At 45.0% G+C, this 19,933-nt stretch overlaps 1 protein-coding gene across 1 annotated transcript; it reads right to left on the bottom strand.

The window, feature by feature from the left end:
- Positions 1-384: 384 nt before the first annotated feature.
- Positions 385-14,383, bottom strand: FNTA (farnesyltransferase, CAAX box, subunit alpha). The gene is made up of 9 exons (XM_090038946.1): positions 14,184-14,383; positions 13,553-13,638; positions 12,080-12,194; positions 10,050-10,154; positions 8,265-8,391; positions 7,624-7,772; positions 4,566-4,628; positions 2,756-2,927; positions 385-812 (listed from the first exon to the last, which is right to left on the bottom strand). Exons 1-9 carry the CDS (start codon positions 14,351-14,353, stop codon positions 684-686), a joined length of 1,116 nt encoding a protein of 371 aa, XP_089895072.1. The 5' UTR covers positions 14,354-14,383; the 3' UTR covers positions 385-683.
- Between the last annotated feature and the right edge of the window lie 5,550 nt (positions 14,384-19,933).

Here is a 19,933-nt window from a genome sequence, read left to right as displayed (position 1 = left end):
CAAAGGCTATTGTTTGATTTACCATTAACAAAACTGTTATGGACAAGTTGTCAATTCTTGGTGCTAAAATACAGTCTAGTCTGTATAGGAAAGAAAGATGCTAAAGGTCTCATATGTGTATTTTAAATGTATCTACACTTTTATTACAAAATCATATAGTTTGCATTAGTTGGGTATAATAGCACAATGTGGTCAGTGTTGCATAGCTGCTCTAATGTATGGCAACAATTGTATTCCTGCTTGCAGTAACTAATATTAAAGTTAGTTGCACTGACTGCACACAAGTTTTTATGCTCAATTCATTAAGAGGTGCAGGGCGACAAGTGAATTAGGTAGGGTGTGATAAAATGATTTAGTGCTTTAAAAATAATATAGCATTAGGAATTAACTATTAAGAAATAAGTCTTTTATTTGGTATATTTCAAGTAAGTATTAAGACTTAAATACATTTCTTGGATCCACCCTTAGCTATTGTAAGTAGCAGCCATGAGCAGAGGACATTGTGTTACACTGAACACTTGGTGCTCAGTTTCTATTATAAGTAATACCTGTGCAGTGCATGGACAGTTACATCATATCCCAGCCAAGGGGAACAGTCCATCTGACTTGATCCTGGCTGGTGCTCCATTTCGTGCTTCTTTAATACAATCCAAGAGCTTAACACCATTTTTCTCCACATGCAGTTACTGCTGTGCATCTGCTGGCAAACTCTGTTCAGTGCATGTGCTGTGCTTGTTCTGAAGGGACTTTCCAATGTATCGCCAATATTCCTTTCGTATTACGTCCTTTTCTTTAGCCAGAATTTCACATAACTAGGAAGAAAAATTACAAAGTTGGAATAAGCTTTTCCATACTGTACAACAGCCCTTAAACATTGTAAGGGCTTGTAAGACTGATGGAGTCTAACAATCACTTAAGCAACCAACGTCTGGCATTAGTTTTGTTGTAGCTGGAAGCTGCAGAAAAATGCCATTTCCTAAGTGGAAATCAATTACCTCTAGGGATGATGTCACAGAGAAACTGGTTTCCTGAGACTCTCCAGGCCTAGTTTCACTGAACACACTTCCGCTGTGACACTTCCCCCTGCTCATCTTTCCCTCTCAACCTCAAAAAACCTGCTCAGGAAATCCCCATGAGCACTAAGGGATAGAAACTTGTCAAATCAGGTTTTGCTTATGGTCAATAATTTTGTACTAGACCATTATTCATATCTAAAGCAGGTTTCAAGGCGTTATTAATTTCAACTGTACACGAAAAGACGCAACCATAGGGGAAAAGACACATATCAGGGCATCTAGGTCATTGCATCTGACAGGTCTGAATTCTTCTCTTAGCTGAGCACTTGATCTGTACCAGTAGTACAACATTCTAGTCCCCACTGCTCCAGATGCAAATGAAAAGCAAAATAGCTTATTTACTTACAACCCTGATTCCTTGAGCAGAACAGACAAGAGAATTCTCACTTTTAATCAGACCAAGTATGAAACCATCACCTCTCTCTTAAGGGTCCACATGGTGCCCTCACTATGGTATCCTACATTTTGGATATACAGGCAATCCTTGACTTACAACTTTGAGTTACGACTAATGGCACTGAAGACGTTTATAAATTGGCACCCTGTTTCGACCTTTCGACATGTGTGTCGACTTTACAATGCTGGATACAGCTGTGTCCAGCTGGTAAGTCTGGTGTGGTAGAAAGGAAGGGGAAAGGGAAGAGGTGTCGGGGGGGAAGATCAAGGCCCCTTGCAGTGTGGGAGGAGCTGGGCGAGCGGGGAGGTTCCATCCTGTGTCTGCCTTGCCCCAGCTGGGTGAGTGGCGGCATGTGCCCCTGGATCAGGGTGGGCAGCGGAGTGGAGGAAGCACAGTGGCCCCATCCTGTGCCTGCCCCGGTTGAGCAAGCAGTGGGAGGGCATAGCCCCCGCTCCCAGCACAGCCCGATGTGGCCCCAGCCCCGCCTGCCTCGCCCCATGCAGACCCAGGGGCACACGCGCCCCTCACCTGCAACGCCCCCCCCCACCAAGCTGCTGGACAAGTAACTTGTCCCAACCCCAGCCCCTCCCTCACTGCAGGGGACCCTGATCTGCCCCCCCTCACACCACAATAAACTTACCAGCAAGATGCAGCTGTATCCAGCATTGTAAAGGAACCAATCCCCCATTTATAGCATTGTTCCTATAGGAAAACTGGTTCCAAGTTGCAATGTTTTGACATAAGACATAATTTTCTGGAACCAACTGCATCGTAAGTCTGTAGACTGCCTGTATATTTTTTTCACCCTTATGAAGATGGAATAGAGCCACAGCCCTTACTGTATATTATGCCCCAGTCCTACAAGGTATGAATACTGTCTATGAATGCTCTACTTTGTTCCTTTCACAAAGGGGAAGCTTTGCCTTGTTCAATGAGCCAAAGTATCACAACCATCTTCAATCACCAAAGTGAGTCAAAAAGCAATGCTTAGCAGAACAGCACTGAAGCAGGCAAGGTACAAAGTTGTGAGGTGCAATAGCACCACCAAATCTTGATGGCAGTGCACTGGCAAAGGATAGGTAGGAGATGAGGAAGACTGGTGCTGCAGCAGCATCACAAGACAGAACCCTGAGCCTTTCCTCCCCTCTCTCCTCCCCTTCCAACTTATCAGCTGTTTTACTGAGAAAATATTTGCCCTCTGTTTTGTGCAGCAACAAGTAAACAAAAGCACCTGGCTCAGACAGACTGTCCCTAACAGAAAAATAAAGCCCTCTTGACTCACCTCTAGAGCTTTGTTTAGAGTTTCTTCCTTGTTGCTACACTGGTTTTCTAGCATGTCTTCATATATGTCTACCAGAAAGGCAATTAGATAGGGAGAACTGTGGCTTGGCTGTAAATCCCGGAGTTGCTCTAATAGGTCTGGATATTTAGAAAGACCACGATCCTGTAGAATACTGAAGCAGAGATCAGTCAGCATTACCCTAGCAAACCTGATGCTAAAATGTCAGTTTTGGCTTTGATTCAGATGCATTTGAAGATTTATTATTCTAATGTAGAGACAGACAAAAAAATACATTTTTAAAAAAATACAGCTACGAGATAATGCAACTATATAGTAGGTTAAAGACATATCTCAGGTGTGAAGTCATGAAGCAGCACAGCATCTTGACTAGTTAACCTTATTTCTTCTAAGTCTCTTCTCATCCTCTGCTTTGTGAGGAGATTAGATCTGGTATTCTGTGAAGGAAGCAACTTCTTTCATATTCCTGGTACTTAAAAAACTATTGGGAACAGTCACCAGAGTTCACTAGCTGTGCATATTAAAGATGTAACATTGTCATAATCCTCCTGTCAATAATTATATAGGAAGTGACCCACAGTTTTGGTTATAATACTATCCATTTTATATAGGAGTTTCTGGCTGCTTGGTTGGCACGGTACATAACCCTGGGCTGATGAAGACTGCTGTTCTACATCACTGGTTCTCAATTCTTTCCCCACAGCTACATAAACTTTTAGCTAGAGAAGACGTAAAGTGAAATATCTTGTAAGCAGGGGTGCACCAACAGAGATTTTGGGGGCCGATACCAATAGCCGATATTTAAGGAAGCATATTGGCCATTACCAATCCAATATCCAATACAGCTGCCTCCAGGTGGTAAGTTGAGCGTGGTGGAAGCGGATGGGGTATGGAAGAGGTGTGGGGGGGCTGTAGATCAACACCCCCCATGGTAAGGGAGGGGAGGGAGGGGGTGGTCAGTGTGGGATGGAGTCATGGCTCAAACGGTGGGGGCAGCTCCCATCACTGCTTGCACCCTCAGAGGGCGGGGGAGTGTGTGCCCCAGTGTGTAGTGCGGGGCAGGCAGCAGCTGCGGTGGGGAGCTGGAGTCGGCTCTGTGCGGCTCTTCTCACCGGGGGCTGGGTTCGGAGCAGGCTCTGGCAGTGCTGGCAGGAGGTTGCAACTACCCTAAATTTCACAACAGCTCTGCTTCCAGCCCTGCGCTGTGGCCTGGTGCAGCCCCAGCTGAATGTCCTGCCTCCATCCAAGCGCCATGAAAAGCCACAGCTGCGACAGGCGATGGCACAGGGCCGGGAGTGGAGCTGTGGCAAAATCAGGGTGGCTGCAACATCCTCCCAGAACCACCGGAGCCTGCTCCAAGCCTAGCCCCCAATGAGAAAAGCTGCACAGTACTGGCTCTGGCTCCACCCGGCGCAGATCCGGGGGCACACCACCCGCACCTGATGAGCTGTGCCTCTGTCCTGTGCCACCACTGGGCAGCGCCTGCTCCTGCCCCCTCCCTCACTGTGGGAGGCATTGATTTGCGCCCCACCCTCGCCCGTTCCCTGCCCTCCCCTCCCGACTTATCGGCTGGAGGTACCTCTCCACACTGTCGGCTCTGCTCCACATTGTGGCGGTGCACAGCACAGATATTTATTGGCCCCCATAGGGCCTATACAGACAATTTTCTTTGTATTGGTACCGATCCAATATCAGACTGATGTATTGGTGCACCTCTACCTGCAAGCAGTGAACACTAACAACCTATAATAATGCCTCAAACGTAACTTCTCATTCCACAAACAATTCTCACCCTTTTAAATAGTTCCATGCGCTTTCATTATGTGGTACTGCCTTGATCTTCTCTAGAGTGTACCTGTGAAAAAAAGAAACGTCTTATGAATGCAAAGACCAGCATTTCTATCAGACAGAAACATCAGAGAAATGTGTTCATTTCATTACCCAAATTCATCACTCCCTGTAGTCTGTATTCAACACATCTTTCTGGTGACCACTTTAGGCACTGATACAACCTATAGTATCGCAGAATTTAACTGCAGTTAAATGTCAAGATATGGCATATCACAGCTTGCCCAGACACTTCAACTGGCAATACTGATTTTTGCTATTTTGGGGGATGTTCACTGATGGAGAGGAATCTTGTCTACACTAATATCTAATATACCAGGGGTTTTCAACCTTTTTAAATAAATGTACCCCCAGCGGCTGGACACAGAATGGCGGCAGCGCAGGGTGGTGGGTGGCGGTGGTGTGCAAGCTTCCCTTGCATGTGGCTAGTGCCTGTGCAACCCACAGGGGGGTGCTGTTGCCCTTGCTCCCCCTCCCTGATCCTGGGAGGCTGTGGCGTGGGGTGGTGGCACTCTGTCCCTGCCTGCCCATGTGTACCCGCTAGGACTTTCCCACCTACTCTCAGTTGACAACCCCTGTAATATACTGTTTGACAGCATGTTGAGGAGGAGTGCATTTCTCACATACTCTGTAAAGCTGGCCTCTTATGAGAGAAGGCAGGAAAGGGTTACAGCATTAGGCACATGTGGGCATTCAGCTTGCTACTGAACCAGAGCTGAGCACACAAGCTGGATTCAATCCCTTCACATGCCTCAACAGACTTGTTTGCAGAGTGCCAGTTATAAGGCTAATAAGTGACAGCTGTGCAAACTCACTAGAAGGCATATGGCATAAGAGTCACCGGGGCAATGGTTGGTCTTGCCAAGCTCAGATTGGTGATGAGAGTTAATCTGATGGGAGAGAGCAAACGGAGCTTATCCAAGAACATGGCAAGGAAGCTTCTCACCAAAGACTGCATCAAAGAAAACAACTAGCCGCATTTCCAACTGTACAAAAGAAGCCTTCGCCTTCCACTCCCAGCAGCACGACTCACTTCTAGACATGACCAACACTAATTTGCAGTTCTGAGTCTAAAAACACCTGAATCATCTTGTCTTTCTGCAAACACTACTAGAGGGACCGAACATATGCCTGCCAAGGGAGAGCTTGGCAACAACAGGTAGGCTAAGGTTCTATGTACAGAGTCCATATCTGAAGTTGGTAGCAGGTTAAGGCTTTCACAATGTGAGTTCTGAACACCCGGTCACCTGTGTTTGACAAACAGATCCACAGGGGAATCTTTCCCTAGCTTGGAAGAAGGAAATCTGGCAATACCTAGTGTAAGATAGAAATGGTTGAGGTATAGTAACTTTTCTTAAGACCAAGAAGAAACAAAGTACAAAATAATGGGGGTGGGGAAGATAGCTTCTCTTGTTTCCATTTACATTCTCTCAGCCTATTAATGATCGCATAGTTGTTTCTCATGGACAGACACAAAGGCTCAGGCTCCACTCCAAACAATAGCTCTAGAAATGGCATTGTAGTTTCACATCTTCATTTCCTTACTGGAATGAGCTCAATTTGGATACAAATCTTTTTTGTAATTACCACCTGTGACCATTTCCCAGGGATCTGGAATTCAGACTGGGAAGTTTCCTTCTTATCAGGGGTGTGCAAAATGGGCCATATTCAATTCGGTTTTGGATTTGGACAGTGATTAAATCACTTAATTTGGATCACTGTCCCAATTTGATTCGGCCGAATCTGAAGATTTGATGCTAATTTGGAGATCTGGGCATAGACACAACTTTAAATATTTTTTCTACATACCTTGAGGTACCAGGTGCAGTTCATAAATGCTGAGATGGCAAGGCAGATGGAGGGTTCTGATGTGATTTGGAGAGATTAAAGGGTCTCCAGATTCAGTTTGGATTTGGAGATTCGGCCACTGAATCGGGCCAGATCTCCACGAAATGAAATCAGGGAATGAAGCTTTGCACAGCCCTACTTCTTATGTTTTCATTAATAGACGCTAGATGACCTCCTGAGGTCCCTTCCAACCCTAACTTTCTATGATTCAATGATTTATGTCTCTCCAATTATGTGCGTGCCACTTCAGGTCAGTTCCAGAGCTAAAGGAGACTTGGCACATCAGTTCACTCTTTATACCTAGAAATCATCTCAAGCATCTCTGCTGATCGTAACTAGGGCAGTACAGGATAGGAAAAGAGGTGAACTCAAGGAGATGGGTCCCAAGGCCATTTATGGTATTAGCACCAATGTATAAAGCCCCAATTTCTACCCAGAAACAAAAGAGACTGCAGACCATGGAATACTGGTGTAATATGCTCTTAGTAGGATACTTTGCTGAAACAAGTATACTGCTGAGTATTACACTCATTTCTGTTTTCAGGTAGATTTAAGCTATACCCTCATGGCAAGTACATTGTAGGTAAAGAGCTTGGGGGCAGGAAAACCGTGGGTAGCAGAAGCAAGATGGAAGTTGCTTCTTGATGTTCATTTCTTGGCCACTTAGGAAAGCCATTCTGGCTGTCCCTGGCCCTCAATCTTCCCATAACAGCAAGAAATCTAATTAGTTCCCTTAAATGAAAGTTAAAGTAATAAGAGACAAGTAAAAGACACCTCACACTGCCATTTTCTGCAACTCATATTTTTTCGCTAGCCATGTATGTACATTAAAAAGGAGAGAAAAGGAACCCTGCACAAGCACTCCGAGAGGTGAAATACAATTAGGCTACAGTCACTTTTTCAGAATACTCAGCAAGGAAAAAAGCCAATCAAACACAGCTTCCTCAGTGCACATGTTGTCCGCAGACAAGTCAATAGTATCAAAAGCGTCTGGAGGATCTAACATGAGCATGAATACTTGACCCATCAAGTATTTTCCTCCAGACTGAGGAAGATCAAGGAGATGAGACCCCCATATGCATTTGAGAGTATTTTCCTCCTTTGCTTGCAAAAGCCGAAGATTACGAAATAAAATTGTGAACAGTGTTACTAACTGGACTTCTCTGTTTAGAATAGCAGGATCATCATAGCCAGTGGTGTTGGAAATAACAAAGTGTCTTTGGTTCCAAACAGAGTTGTTTCTCACATCCTCTTTCAGAAGCTGATCTACATATTCCAGTTCATTGTCCCACAACTTGAACTCCTAAAATAAGGTAAGAAAAAAGGGGGAAGAGAGTCACATTTGAATGCATTACGTCTTAACTCCCCTTTCCCACCCCAAAAAAACCTAACTAGAACTTTGTTTCATTTAAATAACTCCAATCTAAGTCTTCCAATCTCTAGACCCACAGATTGTACTCTATTGAAGAACTCAACCTAATAGGTAAGTTTGGCCCAAGTCACAGGGAATATTTACAAGCATCAGGAAACTTAGTTATAAGAAATGTTACCAGCACTCTCTCAAGTCACATGCATAAGGGCAAACAGCCAAAAACAAATTTCTGCACCAGTTTGCTAAAAAAAATAACTGTGTAGCTGAACTGTGAGTTCACTCAAACTCAACTGTTTTTCTTCCATGAATGCTGAAGGATTAAACTAATACAGAAGGCTGATATTCAATTTAAGAAGCTGAACTCCCAAACTCTGGAGGGGCAGGGTTTGTACAGAGAATATGTGGCAGGCCTAGATATAATACCTGAATAACCCACTGTCTGTGCTGCCAGGCGTGGTAATTCTTGGCATCCTGGTTAAGAATGTCAGCTATAAATTCAAGCTCTTGAGATGGATCCTGCAGCCACTCTACCAACACTCGTCGATGGTGCCTAAAGACAGGAGGGTACTAGAGTTTAAACTCTATCCTATCCAATTTCACAACAATGTTAAATGTTTATAAAAACACTACCTAATATACAATGACAACATTTCCAGAAAAACTTCACTGGAAAAAGACTTGAAAAAAATAAACAAACTTCAGCCAATTCTTCCAGAAACAACTTCTTAGAAACTTACTCCTGAATGACTACAGTAAATTCCAGCAAGGTACTGACATAGTGATATACGATGCCCCTTTAGAGAAATGCTAAACTTACTTGACATGCTTAAGAGATGGGCAAGAAAAACCATTAAAAATGAAGTTTTAAATAATTTAAAAACAGACCTAAGTTTGAATACACGCACAGATCTGGCTAGAGGTAAGTCTGCATGCCACTGGCATGCTATCAAAAAGTGCCTTTACTGTCTCAGTCTAATGAAAACTGCACAACGGTTTTCAGAGAGCACTGGGCAGAATTCTCTACCCCCATGAGGTGTTTTGTTTTTGCTTTTTATTTTTTAAACAAATAACACATTTACCCAAATCCAAGATTTCTGAATTTAAGATGACTCCCCCCCAAATTATAATTGTTATAAATTTCCATATATGCTAATTGTTGGATGGTCATAAATTCATTTCCCTCACCACAAAGCAGGGAAAGCAGTAGCAGGGGGACAGGTGGCAGGGGAGTCTTAGCAGCCTCCCCATACCTTGCCACCTGCTTTCCCCAGCCCCCACTGCTTGCCCCTCCACCTCCCAGCAGCTGGCTTCCCCATGCCACCAGTGCCTGCTCCATTACTTGCCTCCCTTCAGCACCTGCCCTCCCCCCTGGTGCCTGCTCCTCCCTCAGCTCTAGCAGGGCTTTGGCCTTGCTCGAGCCCAGGGCACAGACCATGCACTTGCTCCTGCCCCAGCCAGGCCTGGTAGCAGCAGCAATGGTGGCAGCTGTGAGACAGCTGGGGCCATGTTTGCTCTGTGCCCTGGGCTGGAGTGGGGTTGGCCTCAGCTGTGACAGAGACAGAGTGTAAGCAGTGGAGAGGGCAGACACAGCAGGGAGAGCCAGAGCTGGAGCCAAGTTTATTATTTTTCAGGAAAAACATTGTCCCAAACTGGTAACTATGGTAAAATGTATCATAGCCTTGGTTCTCATTATCAGGAGTACCTATGGGTTCAAGTCTTAGTACCTAAGAAATTCAACATAGCAATAAACTTGTAACTTCTAAGTTTCCAGCTATTTCTATTAAAATAAGCAAACCATCTGAAGATATGCACATAGCAGCTGCAACCAGCTGGGCTACAACTTCATTTATCTGTGTTTTTGACATACGTTTCATTATTAACCACTACTTCAGATATGTTCCTACTTTGCGATTCACAACTGTAATCTTTGCCATGAGTAAAAGAGGCATTACTCCATTATGTCTCTTCTCTAAAAAGAGGGCTATTCTTCTCCACCCACGTAAATTTTGGGAGCTCTCCACATCAGGAAAGCAAAATCCAAAACACTAACAAACTGAAATTCATCCCTTGTGTTTGCTGGGTCAGAGTTAATTAGATGGCAAAGTTGAACCCTCATGCACCCATTTTTAGGACCACTTTTTTTCTTCTTCTAGAAAAATAAAATATATTTTTTTCAAGATAAAAAGTATATTTAAAAAAATATTTTACCAGACTTGATAGTTTTTTGGTTGGTCTTCAATGATAGCTGTAATATACTTAAGTTCCTCCTGTAAATCCTTTTTCAAAGACTGCAAAAGGACTCTCCGGAAATGCCTAGAGAATACACAGGCAAGGTTTTTTTGAGTAGATTTGATATCTTTTATTAGACCAGCTGAGTAGTTGGAAAAATAGTTCTTAGCAAGCTTTCAGGCGCAGTCACCCTTCTGCAGGCATAGGAAGTCTCTGCAGTTCTGAGATTATACAAAATCATTCAGCAAAACGATTTTTTTGCAAAAGCTCTTAAGAAACAGCTAAGCAACCCATCCACAATTACGTGAGACAAAGTTAAAATAATTTTAAGAAGTAACCTAATTTTTAAATACAAAACTAATTATCCTAAATAATGTTCCCTTGCTGGTTAGCTGGTAATGACCAAAATAGATGTAGTTACAAAACAGCGTGTTACCGAAGAGCTCAGTAATCTTAAATTTCAAATGAAATCCTGTCTACCCAATGTAGCAGGGAAACTGAGTTATGCTAAAGCTTTTTAGCCATAGTCCAGGCCTTCCCAGAACTAAGCAACAAAACTGAACAGAGCGCCTTCTGTGGCCCTGGGCGATGCAAGTGCTGTGACTGCTGTGCTAGGTGAGCAAGGCACAACAGTTTCCCTATAAGGAATGTGTCTGGCACAGTGCCAGGGGATTGGACAATTTGGGATAAGAAAATACAAAAAGTTATAGACAAAAAAGGAACATGTGTGTAGCATGTTGTGACTCTGGGAGGACAGACGCAAAGAGCGGCCAGCCAGCAACTAAGATCCCACACACCCAGCAGAGGACCCATGACCTGGTACTTCCAACGGTCACTGCTGTAATGTCTAAGGAGCCACTTGCCAGGTCATATTACGGGGAGGAAACCTGTAATATTGCCTAGAGGTTACTATTAAAGTTCACTTGATACCACATTAGACTATTTGCCGTGTCAATCCTTGGGGGGGCTCTGCCAAAAAGAAATCCTAGTGGTAACACCCCGTACCTGCATAACCAAACAGTCTTGCCCTGATCAAAAAAATAACTTAAGTAAATGAACAATCAAACTAGTAGGAAAAACATATACAAAAAATGGTAAGTAATAAATCATGTAAAATATAATTCATGATTTTAAAAGGATATTTTTTTCAATTTAACATTTAGCTGAGCGTTAAGTTGGAAGATATTGTAAAGGGCATTATGGAACTGAAACAAAATTATTTACTATAAATACTAGCTATTATAAACCTCTTGAAATGAAGAAGAGGTTTTCCTCTTTTGTATGCAATTACATCAGCAGAGGAACTTTCAATACCTTTTGTCATGTTACCTTAAATCAGCAGAGGGGGTGGGAAGTTGGGTGGTGAGTTCTGATTTTGTGTAACAGCTGACTATCGGATAAAATTCTCAAAAATTAATGATAGCATATCGAAGTGTTTCTCAGAAAATACTAACCTTCAACTCCATGTGAACTTACTGAAGTTTTACAATCCTTTGTAGACTTCTAACACAAAGCATGACTATTTCTATTTTACTTCATCAGATGCTGTAAGCCTACTGCTTATGAAAGCTTATGCTACATATCTCCGATTTAGTTACTCTATAAAAGTGTTTCTTAACCTTTTTGTGGACTCAACACACCCTTCACTGTGCTCAAGGCACTCCACCATAACTTTTGTTAATTGAGTAACACCCAATTTAAAAAACTAATGCATCTATTACAGTGGTTACCTCCTTGCAGAACAGCTGGGCAGTAGGGGTGGGGAGTCATTCAGGAAGGGGCAAGTCTGAGCCTGTGCTTATAAGTTTTATGTATCTACTTATCTCTCTATGCCTCGTAATACCCTTCAAATGATCTGGCAACACCCTGGTTGAGAATCACTGGTCTACAAGGTGCAAATCTACCTTACCTTCTGCCTTACTTATATTTTGTCAGAAATAGTTCAATACAAAATGAGGTAACCTAATCAACCACTTTACATAGAAATTAACCCCAAAATTATAACTTACCATACTGTGTAATTTGCAGCATTTAATTCAATTGCATCTGCAGTTAAATTGAAAGCTCTTTCACTCCTTTCATCCCGCTGCAGAACAGCCCGAAAGTAATCGTAGACATCTCTGACTGAATAGATAACACATTAGCCAAAGTCACTAAGAACTTCTGAATTAGTGGATTTTAACAGCAAGCAACACCCCAAAAGAACTTTGTGCATCTCAAATACCATTCCCCAATACATGAAGATGTCTGGTCATAGCTTGGTCAATAGATAATGTCCAAAGTTGTCTTCTATCCATTAATGCTATTTCTCTACATCCCACAACCTATGTTGTGGAATCTCCATCATTACAAGCTTTTAAGTGTAGAACAGACAAAAGACAACAATTTGGCTGGGGTGTTTTAGATGGGGATTTTCCTGCTTTGAGTAGAGGCTCAGACTTGATTACCTTCCTGTAGTCCTTTGATCAGACTTCCTGGAACGTGCCTGCTCTAAGCAAGCAAACTTTCATGCTTGGTACATTCTTTACATAAACTGTCAATTCTACTCTTTTATCTTTCAAAAATCATAGTCTTTAAAACAGGGGTGCCAAACATCTGGCCCACGGAACTCAACTGGATGCTGCCCCTGGGTCTGATTAGACCAACACGGGATGCGATGCAAGCCCATGGCAGGGGTCCCATCCACAGACTGGATCAGCCCACAGACCCCGTTTGCCCTCCCCCAATGTTCCTGATCTGGCAGTCACTGCAGCTGGTTTGAGACCCACGATGCATGTGGCATGCACCCCAGAGCAGCCCAAATGGGCACTACATACAGCACAGTCCAGTTTGAGTGGAAGCCCCATTGTATGTGGTGGCTACCCTTTGCCACATGCAGCGTCTGCTCTGGGATGCATGCTGCACACAGTGCCACTTTAGCTGGTCCAGGACCCGTGCTGCACATGGCACTCACAAGCACTGCATTCAGCACAGGTCCTGGACTGGCAGGAGCAGGTGACATACGTGGCACAATCTCTGAACTGCTAGATGTCAGATGTAGCACCGTCCAGGCACCACATGCAGTGGTCCTAGACCAGACTGACCGGAGCAGCCACTAGATAGGTATGCTGGGGGAGGAGAGAGGTAGAGGTGAAGGGGTGGAGGTCCATGAGCCCAATTCAGCCCACAGATGGGCCCCATCACTCAGCCAGCCTGCAGGGCTAGATAAAACTGACACCCTTGCATTAAAGAATTTCCTCTAATAACAGGCCCCGTATTTAATATTAAAACCTTAACATTAGCAGATGTTCACTTCAAGATGTTGTACAAGTAGGTAAAACACAGCTCTTGGTGTACACTCTCTAGCAGTGACACTTTGCTCAAAAAATGTACGTTAGTAGAAACCGAAGTCTGACTTCCATTAAATCACTGACAAATGAAACTTCAATGATCAATCTGTAAAGATTTTCTTCCTCAAAATATTTAGAGCAGAAGATATTTACATTTCTCACTGTAGATAATCTGCACCACTGGATTCGGCCCATCGTTTTGGGGTACTGGTTCAATATCGGCCCATTCTTCCCTGTCCCTGCAAACGCAAAATATTTTTTCTCACCTTTTCTTATCATCAGAAAGAGCAAACACGGTCCATCCCACCCCAGGAAACACACACCCCTCCCCAGTACCTGGCTCTTTACCTTAACACTGCTAAACCTGCTGGGTGCCGGAGCGCCCAAGCCAAGTGCAATTTGACAGGACCCCGTGCAGAACACGCCAGCGCCTGCTAACTCTGCAGTCAAGAAACTCAACCAGTCCCGATTCCCAGCCGGGGGTGGGTGACAGGGAGGTGCTGATGCGCTTTGATTCATTTGAATCCTTTTGATTCCTGCTCCACGCAGATTCAACAGCCCCGCAGTGGCGGCTGCATTTCTAGTCAGCAAAGCTGAGGGGGGGGGGTGTCGAGTGACTTCCCAGCTCCTTATCCCACGTCCCTGCGTCCTCGCCCCGCGCCTCCAGCCCCGACTCCGCCGCCATCGCCGCCTTGCACCACCGAGACGAGACCACCACTCTAGGCGGGCGTTGGCCCCGGCTCGGCCCGGCCGCGAGTCCCGCGCGCGGGGCGCCAGCACCGACCTGTACAGGACGTAGCCGCCCAGCTCCAGCTCCAGCTCCAACTCCAACTCCAGCGGCACCGGCAGCGCCCCGCCCTCCAACTCCGCGTCCGCATCCGAGTCGCCGCCGCCGCCATCGCCGTCCCCTTCCCCGTCCCGCGCGGGGGGCCGCCCCTCCGACTCCGCCGCCATCGCCGCCGCCACCGGCCCCGCCCGGAAGAACGGCACTTCCGGCACCCGGGCCTTCTGCACCATAGAGAACGGGCCCGGGCTGGAGCGTCGCCCCCGCGGTTGGCCGCCCCTCTGCTCTGCGGAGAGACCTTTAGTGTTTCTCTGTGCTCCCCTCCGCCACGGGGAGAGCGGCAGTGACAGCGCGGCTCTGGCGCCGGGCATATCGGGCGCGCCTTACAGTACGTGATTGCACCGGCCCTGTCATGGGAACACCGCTACACAGAGCAGACCTTTCCCAAGGCAGGGAATAGTTGTTACAGTCTCTTCCGCTACCCGGAGTCAGGTGGATGACTGCTGTGCCACTGACACTTCTTTTTGTGGTAAAAATATGTATCCACACACCAAGTACCACCCCACAAAGAAAACCTTACCCCATTAACAAACGTTACCCCGTTACCCCACAAAGAAAACCTTTCCCCGCACCAGTGCAGCCCTCGCACCTGTCTACAAAGGCCCACTGGCCACCTGGACCAGTTACAATATTTGCTTCGCATGCTACACATGCAAACAAACTCTGGCCTCTCAGACCAGGCAGCCCCTTCCTTTCACCCCCACCCTGCAAGGTAACATACTCAGCCCACCTGTCATCCATGCACAGCTCTCGCTGCCCTCAGTTCCACTTGTCTCTTCCTCTTCCTCGCTGTCACCGGCCCCTTCCCTGCTAGGGTGAGGTTGGAAGATCCGAAATGCCCCTGGAAGTCCAAAAGGGTGGGGCAGCCATGCCCTGCATCCCTCCGGATCAGCCCCTGCCAGGGACATCTGCTGACTGCCTGTGGCTGGGTGCCAGGCCTGTGGCCTTGAGGCTCTACAGGCTGTATATAGCAGAGATGTGATGAGTAGGCAGACCTGAAGCCAGGGTTTAGGATGATGTGCTGGGTTATGATGGAGTTCTGTGTGGATAGAAACGTAATCCAGATGGTGGCAGGCACAGGGTGGGTTTGAATGCTGCGATGGGCCATGGGGTGGTTGCTGATGAGGGAGGATGACTACAAGGCATAGTTTGGGTGTTGAGGGTTTGTGATCTGTCAATGGGACGGTGGGAAAGGTTAATTCTTTAACATTTGTAAAACACATGGAAGTCGCCTAGTGGAAAGTGCTAGAGAAGTGCAAAGTGTTATCCTAAATTTAACCTGTGGAAGGAAGATAAACACTTGAGTTGTCATGAGAAGTTGCTGAATTCTGCTCCATACAAGGGTTGAAAAGTGGCATAGTGAACAGGGCATTGGACTGGGACCCAGGACACCTGGGGCTTGATTCTCCTTGCCTGTGTAATCACTTCTACCAGTGCAAAGTGAGGTGACTGTAACATGTTCCTTCACTTTGATATCAGAAGGGCCAGGCCTCCAAGGTCTATTTCTGGCTCTGTTACTAACCTTTTGTATGTAAGTCACTTCACCTCTCTGCATAGTTCCCTCCCCTGCCGTATAACTGTTTAAACTGTATGTGCTTGGATACCTGAATCATCTTCTGCTGTGCACTCATATAGTACCTGGAACAATTGAGTGCTTATCTCAGTTGGTACTTCTAGGTACTACCATAAGATCTATTGTAATACTGTAACAAGTAAAACACACCAATAATGTAAGGAAAATCTGTTCTGGACAATAGAACTATGAATAGTCACAGGAAGAAAGTGTAGAAAAGCACTTATAGCAAGAGAAAGAAGGTAATCAGAAATAGCTAAACCAAGGAAGCAGGGTTATAGAATGCAGAGTAGTAAAACCAATATATATGTACAAGCAAAACAAAATGAAAGATTAAAAAAATGCAAATAGCAATGAAAAAAACAACATAGGCTGGAAGAGTGATAAAAAAATTTAGAAAAATTTCCATAATATATGACACCATCACTGAAAACAGGATCAAACCATGCAGAGAAGCACAAATACCAAAGCAAAACAGAACAACAAGAACAACAAAACAACCAAACACATAACTGTACAGGAAGAAAACCAAGCCGAATAAAAATAATTTAAGAAATATCTTACATTTTTCAGACTAAACATGTACAGAGAAATATAAAGTGAATAACATTTTTCTCACATACAGCATGCAACAACAGTGTGGAGCCAAATCAAACCAGGATGTTTCCAACCGCAGACAGAAAGTCAGCCTACCTGATTAATATACAGTACACACCCCAATTCTGGAGGGCTGATTTAATGGAAAAGGTAAGTGGAAATTTAAAGCTAGAAGAAATGGGACAGGCATGAGCTTTATGATTCTTCCTAGGTGACCTACAGGAATCACCTGAAAAGCCTGGAATACCTTCACCAGTGCAACCTCTGGAAGATCCTTGGCATAAAGTGGGAGGATTGTCGTACAAATGCTGGTGTCCTTACTGATGCTAACACCATACGCATAGAAGCGCTGGTTATTCAACATCAGCTGCAGTGGACAAGACGTGCACACGCCTGATGTACATTTACCAAAACAACTGCTATCCTCCCAACCTAGCCAAGGGCAAAGGACATGTTGGGGCCAGAGGAAATGCTTCAAGGACATCCTCATGGCAAACATTAAGAAGTGGGGCATTGAGACTGCAAGTTGGGAAAAACTAGCTTGGGACAGGGCTACATGATGACGTGAGAAAAGGTGCATCTTACTTTGAGGAAAATTGTCTCACCTTGGAGGCAGAAAAATGACAGAAACAGAAAGAAAGGAAACAAGACTAAGAAATCTGTGGTTCAGCCCTTCCTTTAACCACCACCTGTGGCATCCGCCAGAGTGTCTGTGGTTCTAGGATAGGCCTTCTTAGCCATCCTAAGGCTCATCTGTGGACTCATCTACAACCCTTTACTTCACTCCTGGGGGTGATCATCCTTGACTGTGAGGGTTTGCCAATGATACTGTTCTTCCACCAGTTGAGGGTCTGGCTTATTATATCCTTAGGGTTATAAAAAATACACTGACAAAAAATGGCTCATATGAAAAAGGTGAGTGTAATATTATTGCCCAAATAAAGCGAAAGATAGAGGAAACATTAAATGGGTATTATTGATACCAGCCAATGTTAGACCATCCTGTCTCTGTTATTATCAGATTATATCCTCCACTATGTTCCCTACTTCTAAAACAAAAGTGATTCCACCACCTGCTTAGAGAAACAATTGCAGTTTCATACACCACTTCATCAACATTTTCCTGATGTTCAAGGTAATTTTTTCTTTTCCTATTTTATCCCAGTAACAGGGTGGACTTTCCCTTTAGGGAGGAACAGTTGCCCTGTTAAGACAGCCCAGCTGTGGGCATCTGGGTAAGAAGAGAATGTCCCACTGGGAGTTTTAAAAGCTTCAAGAGAAGTAATCAAGATATGAAGGGAATAGTTTGTTGCAAGGTTGGGGGTGGGAGTCAGGTTGGTGTCCTGGGGCCAGAGCAGAAAGCAGCTTCCCCTCCTAGTATGCAGGAGAAGATAAGGATTTTGGATTGTTTGGACTAATCTTTGCTTTGAAGAATGGCTGAGGAGCCTATAAGGGAATGGTTTCTGCAAAAGCCAGCAGGCTAAAGGACTCACTTAGAATCCTATTAGGCTCAGTGAATTGTATTAATTTGAGTCTGTTATTCTGAGGAGGGTTAAATTGGGCATTGACTTTGGCTTATATGTATTTTATATAATTCTTACCTTACTTGTGTTTATGTAGCCTTTGCTAGCCAGGGATACAGGTTTTTCTCACTTTATGCTACACATGTGTTCCTGGAAAATAGCGCATAACTTGAATTTGCATAAAGGGAACCCCTTTACAATATAACAGATAGGGATATGTTGCAAGACCTCGACTGTACTGACTCCCAGACCCATTTCTATCACTTTTACAAGACAGTTTTGGTACTCACCAACAGCAGACAGTACACACAAGCACAGGGTGGTGGAGAATGTTACCATAATGGGGATGGCAACTACAGAAACATGTGTCGCAGATAATGAGTGAGGAACACAGATCCACACAGGAGACTGTATTTTGGTGTACATCGCTCCCACAATGCACCGCACAAAGCAGCTGACTGTGGGCTTCCACCACACAGATCACATAAGGGTGAATTTACCTTGTGTAGAATGAATTTTTGGTATAAAAAGGGTCATAGCATAAGAGCAAATTCGCACATACAGAACCCGCATAAAGCGAGGGAAACCTGTATTATATGAACACAGTTCAGATCAGAGGCTGCAGTACCAGCTGAATTCCACTGGGTGGCAAAGGGAGGTAAGGAATGCATCTATGGTTTGTCTCTAGCTCAGTGATTCTCAACTAGGGTGCCTTCAGATCCTTCCAAGGGTGATCCAGGGTGCCATGCAATATGAGCACTGTTAGGCACGCAAACATGATTCATAAGATAAACCCTAAGATTTCAAATAGGAATCCACAGTGTTAAAAACATTCTGACCTGTTGTGGGCTTTCTGAATTCTTTGCAACAGAAGAATTATCCTATTATTATTTCAAAGTAAAAAAAAAAGAGTGAAAACCCAAAACTGGCATTTTCCAAGGGGTGTCTTGAGTCTAAAAAGGTTGAGAAGCACTGCTCTAGTCTCTATAATTAACTGATTTGACACCATATCACTGCCAGTATTGGCTACATGTGACAGTCTGGCTGAAATGAATACTGCAAGAAGTGGTATACTGCATATAGTTCTGGGCACCATGCTTCAGGAAGTATGTGGAGAGGCTTGAAAGGGTCCAAAGGAGGGCTATGTGTATGGTTAGAGGTATGGAGAGCAGGCCATACGATGAGAAGCTGAGAGATGTGGGTCTGTTCAGCCTGGAGAAGAGAAGACTCAGAGAGGACTTGGTGGCAGCCTATAAATATATAAGGGGCACATATCAGGCACTGGGAGAACATCTGGTTACCAGGGCTCTCCAGGGGAAGACTAAGACTAAAGGTCATAAATTGCTAGGAGACTGCTTTAGATTAGACATAAGGAAAAGCTTCTTTACAACTTGAATGTCCAGGGTCTGGAATAGACTCTCCCCAGAGGTGGTACAATCACCTACTCTGGATATCTTCAATAAACGTCTGGATGCGCACCTTGCATGGGCGACTGGTGCTGCCTTAGTCGGGGGGGGCACATGTCCCCCCAGCGACCAGTCAGCGATGGGGGAAGGTCCCCCCCATGGCCAATCTTGCTGATTAGGGGTCCCTCTTGGCCGATCCCACTGACTGGCAGATCGCTGTGGCTGATCGCTGAGGCCGGTGCTTGCAGGGAGACCACTGGCACTCCCACCTGTCCCCCCTGCCCATTGCCTATGCAGCAAGTGTGGCTAGTCAGGGGGTGCACGGGCACTCTCAGGGGATGCACGTGCACCCCCTACACATCGCCACTGATTTGACCCCAGCAGTCTTTCCTGCCCAAGCTCAGGGGGGCTGGACCTGATGATCTCAAGAGGTTGCTTCCAGCCCCTAACATCTAATCTATGAATCCTTTCTGCTGTCTCATTCCTTGTTCCTTCAGCCTCTATCTCCCACATGCCATTTCTCTCACTCCCTCTTCAGGTTCCCTCTTGCACCCCTGACATTCTCTTCAAACATGCTTCTGTCTCCTTCGC

Source organism: Crocodylus siamensis, chromosome 3, assembly GCF_052110815.1.
Source record: "Crocodylus siamensis isolate JL-2025a chromosome 3, ASM5211081v1, whole genome shotgun sequence".
Lineage (NCBI taxonomy): Eukaryota > Metazoa > Chordata > Crocodylia > Crocodylidae > Crocodylus > Crocodylus siamensis.
The sequence above is the reverse complement of the archived record's forward strand: the minus strand, read 5'-3'. Positions and strand labels throughout refer to the sequence as shown.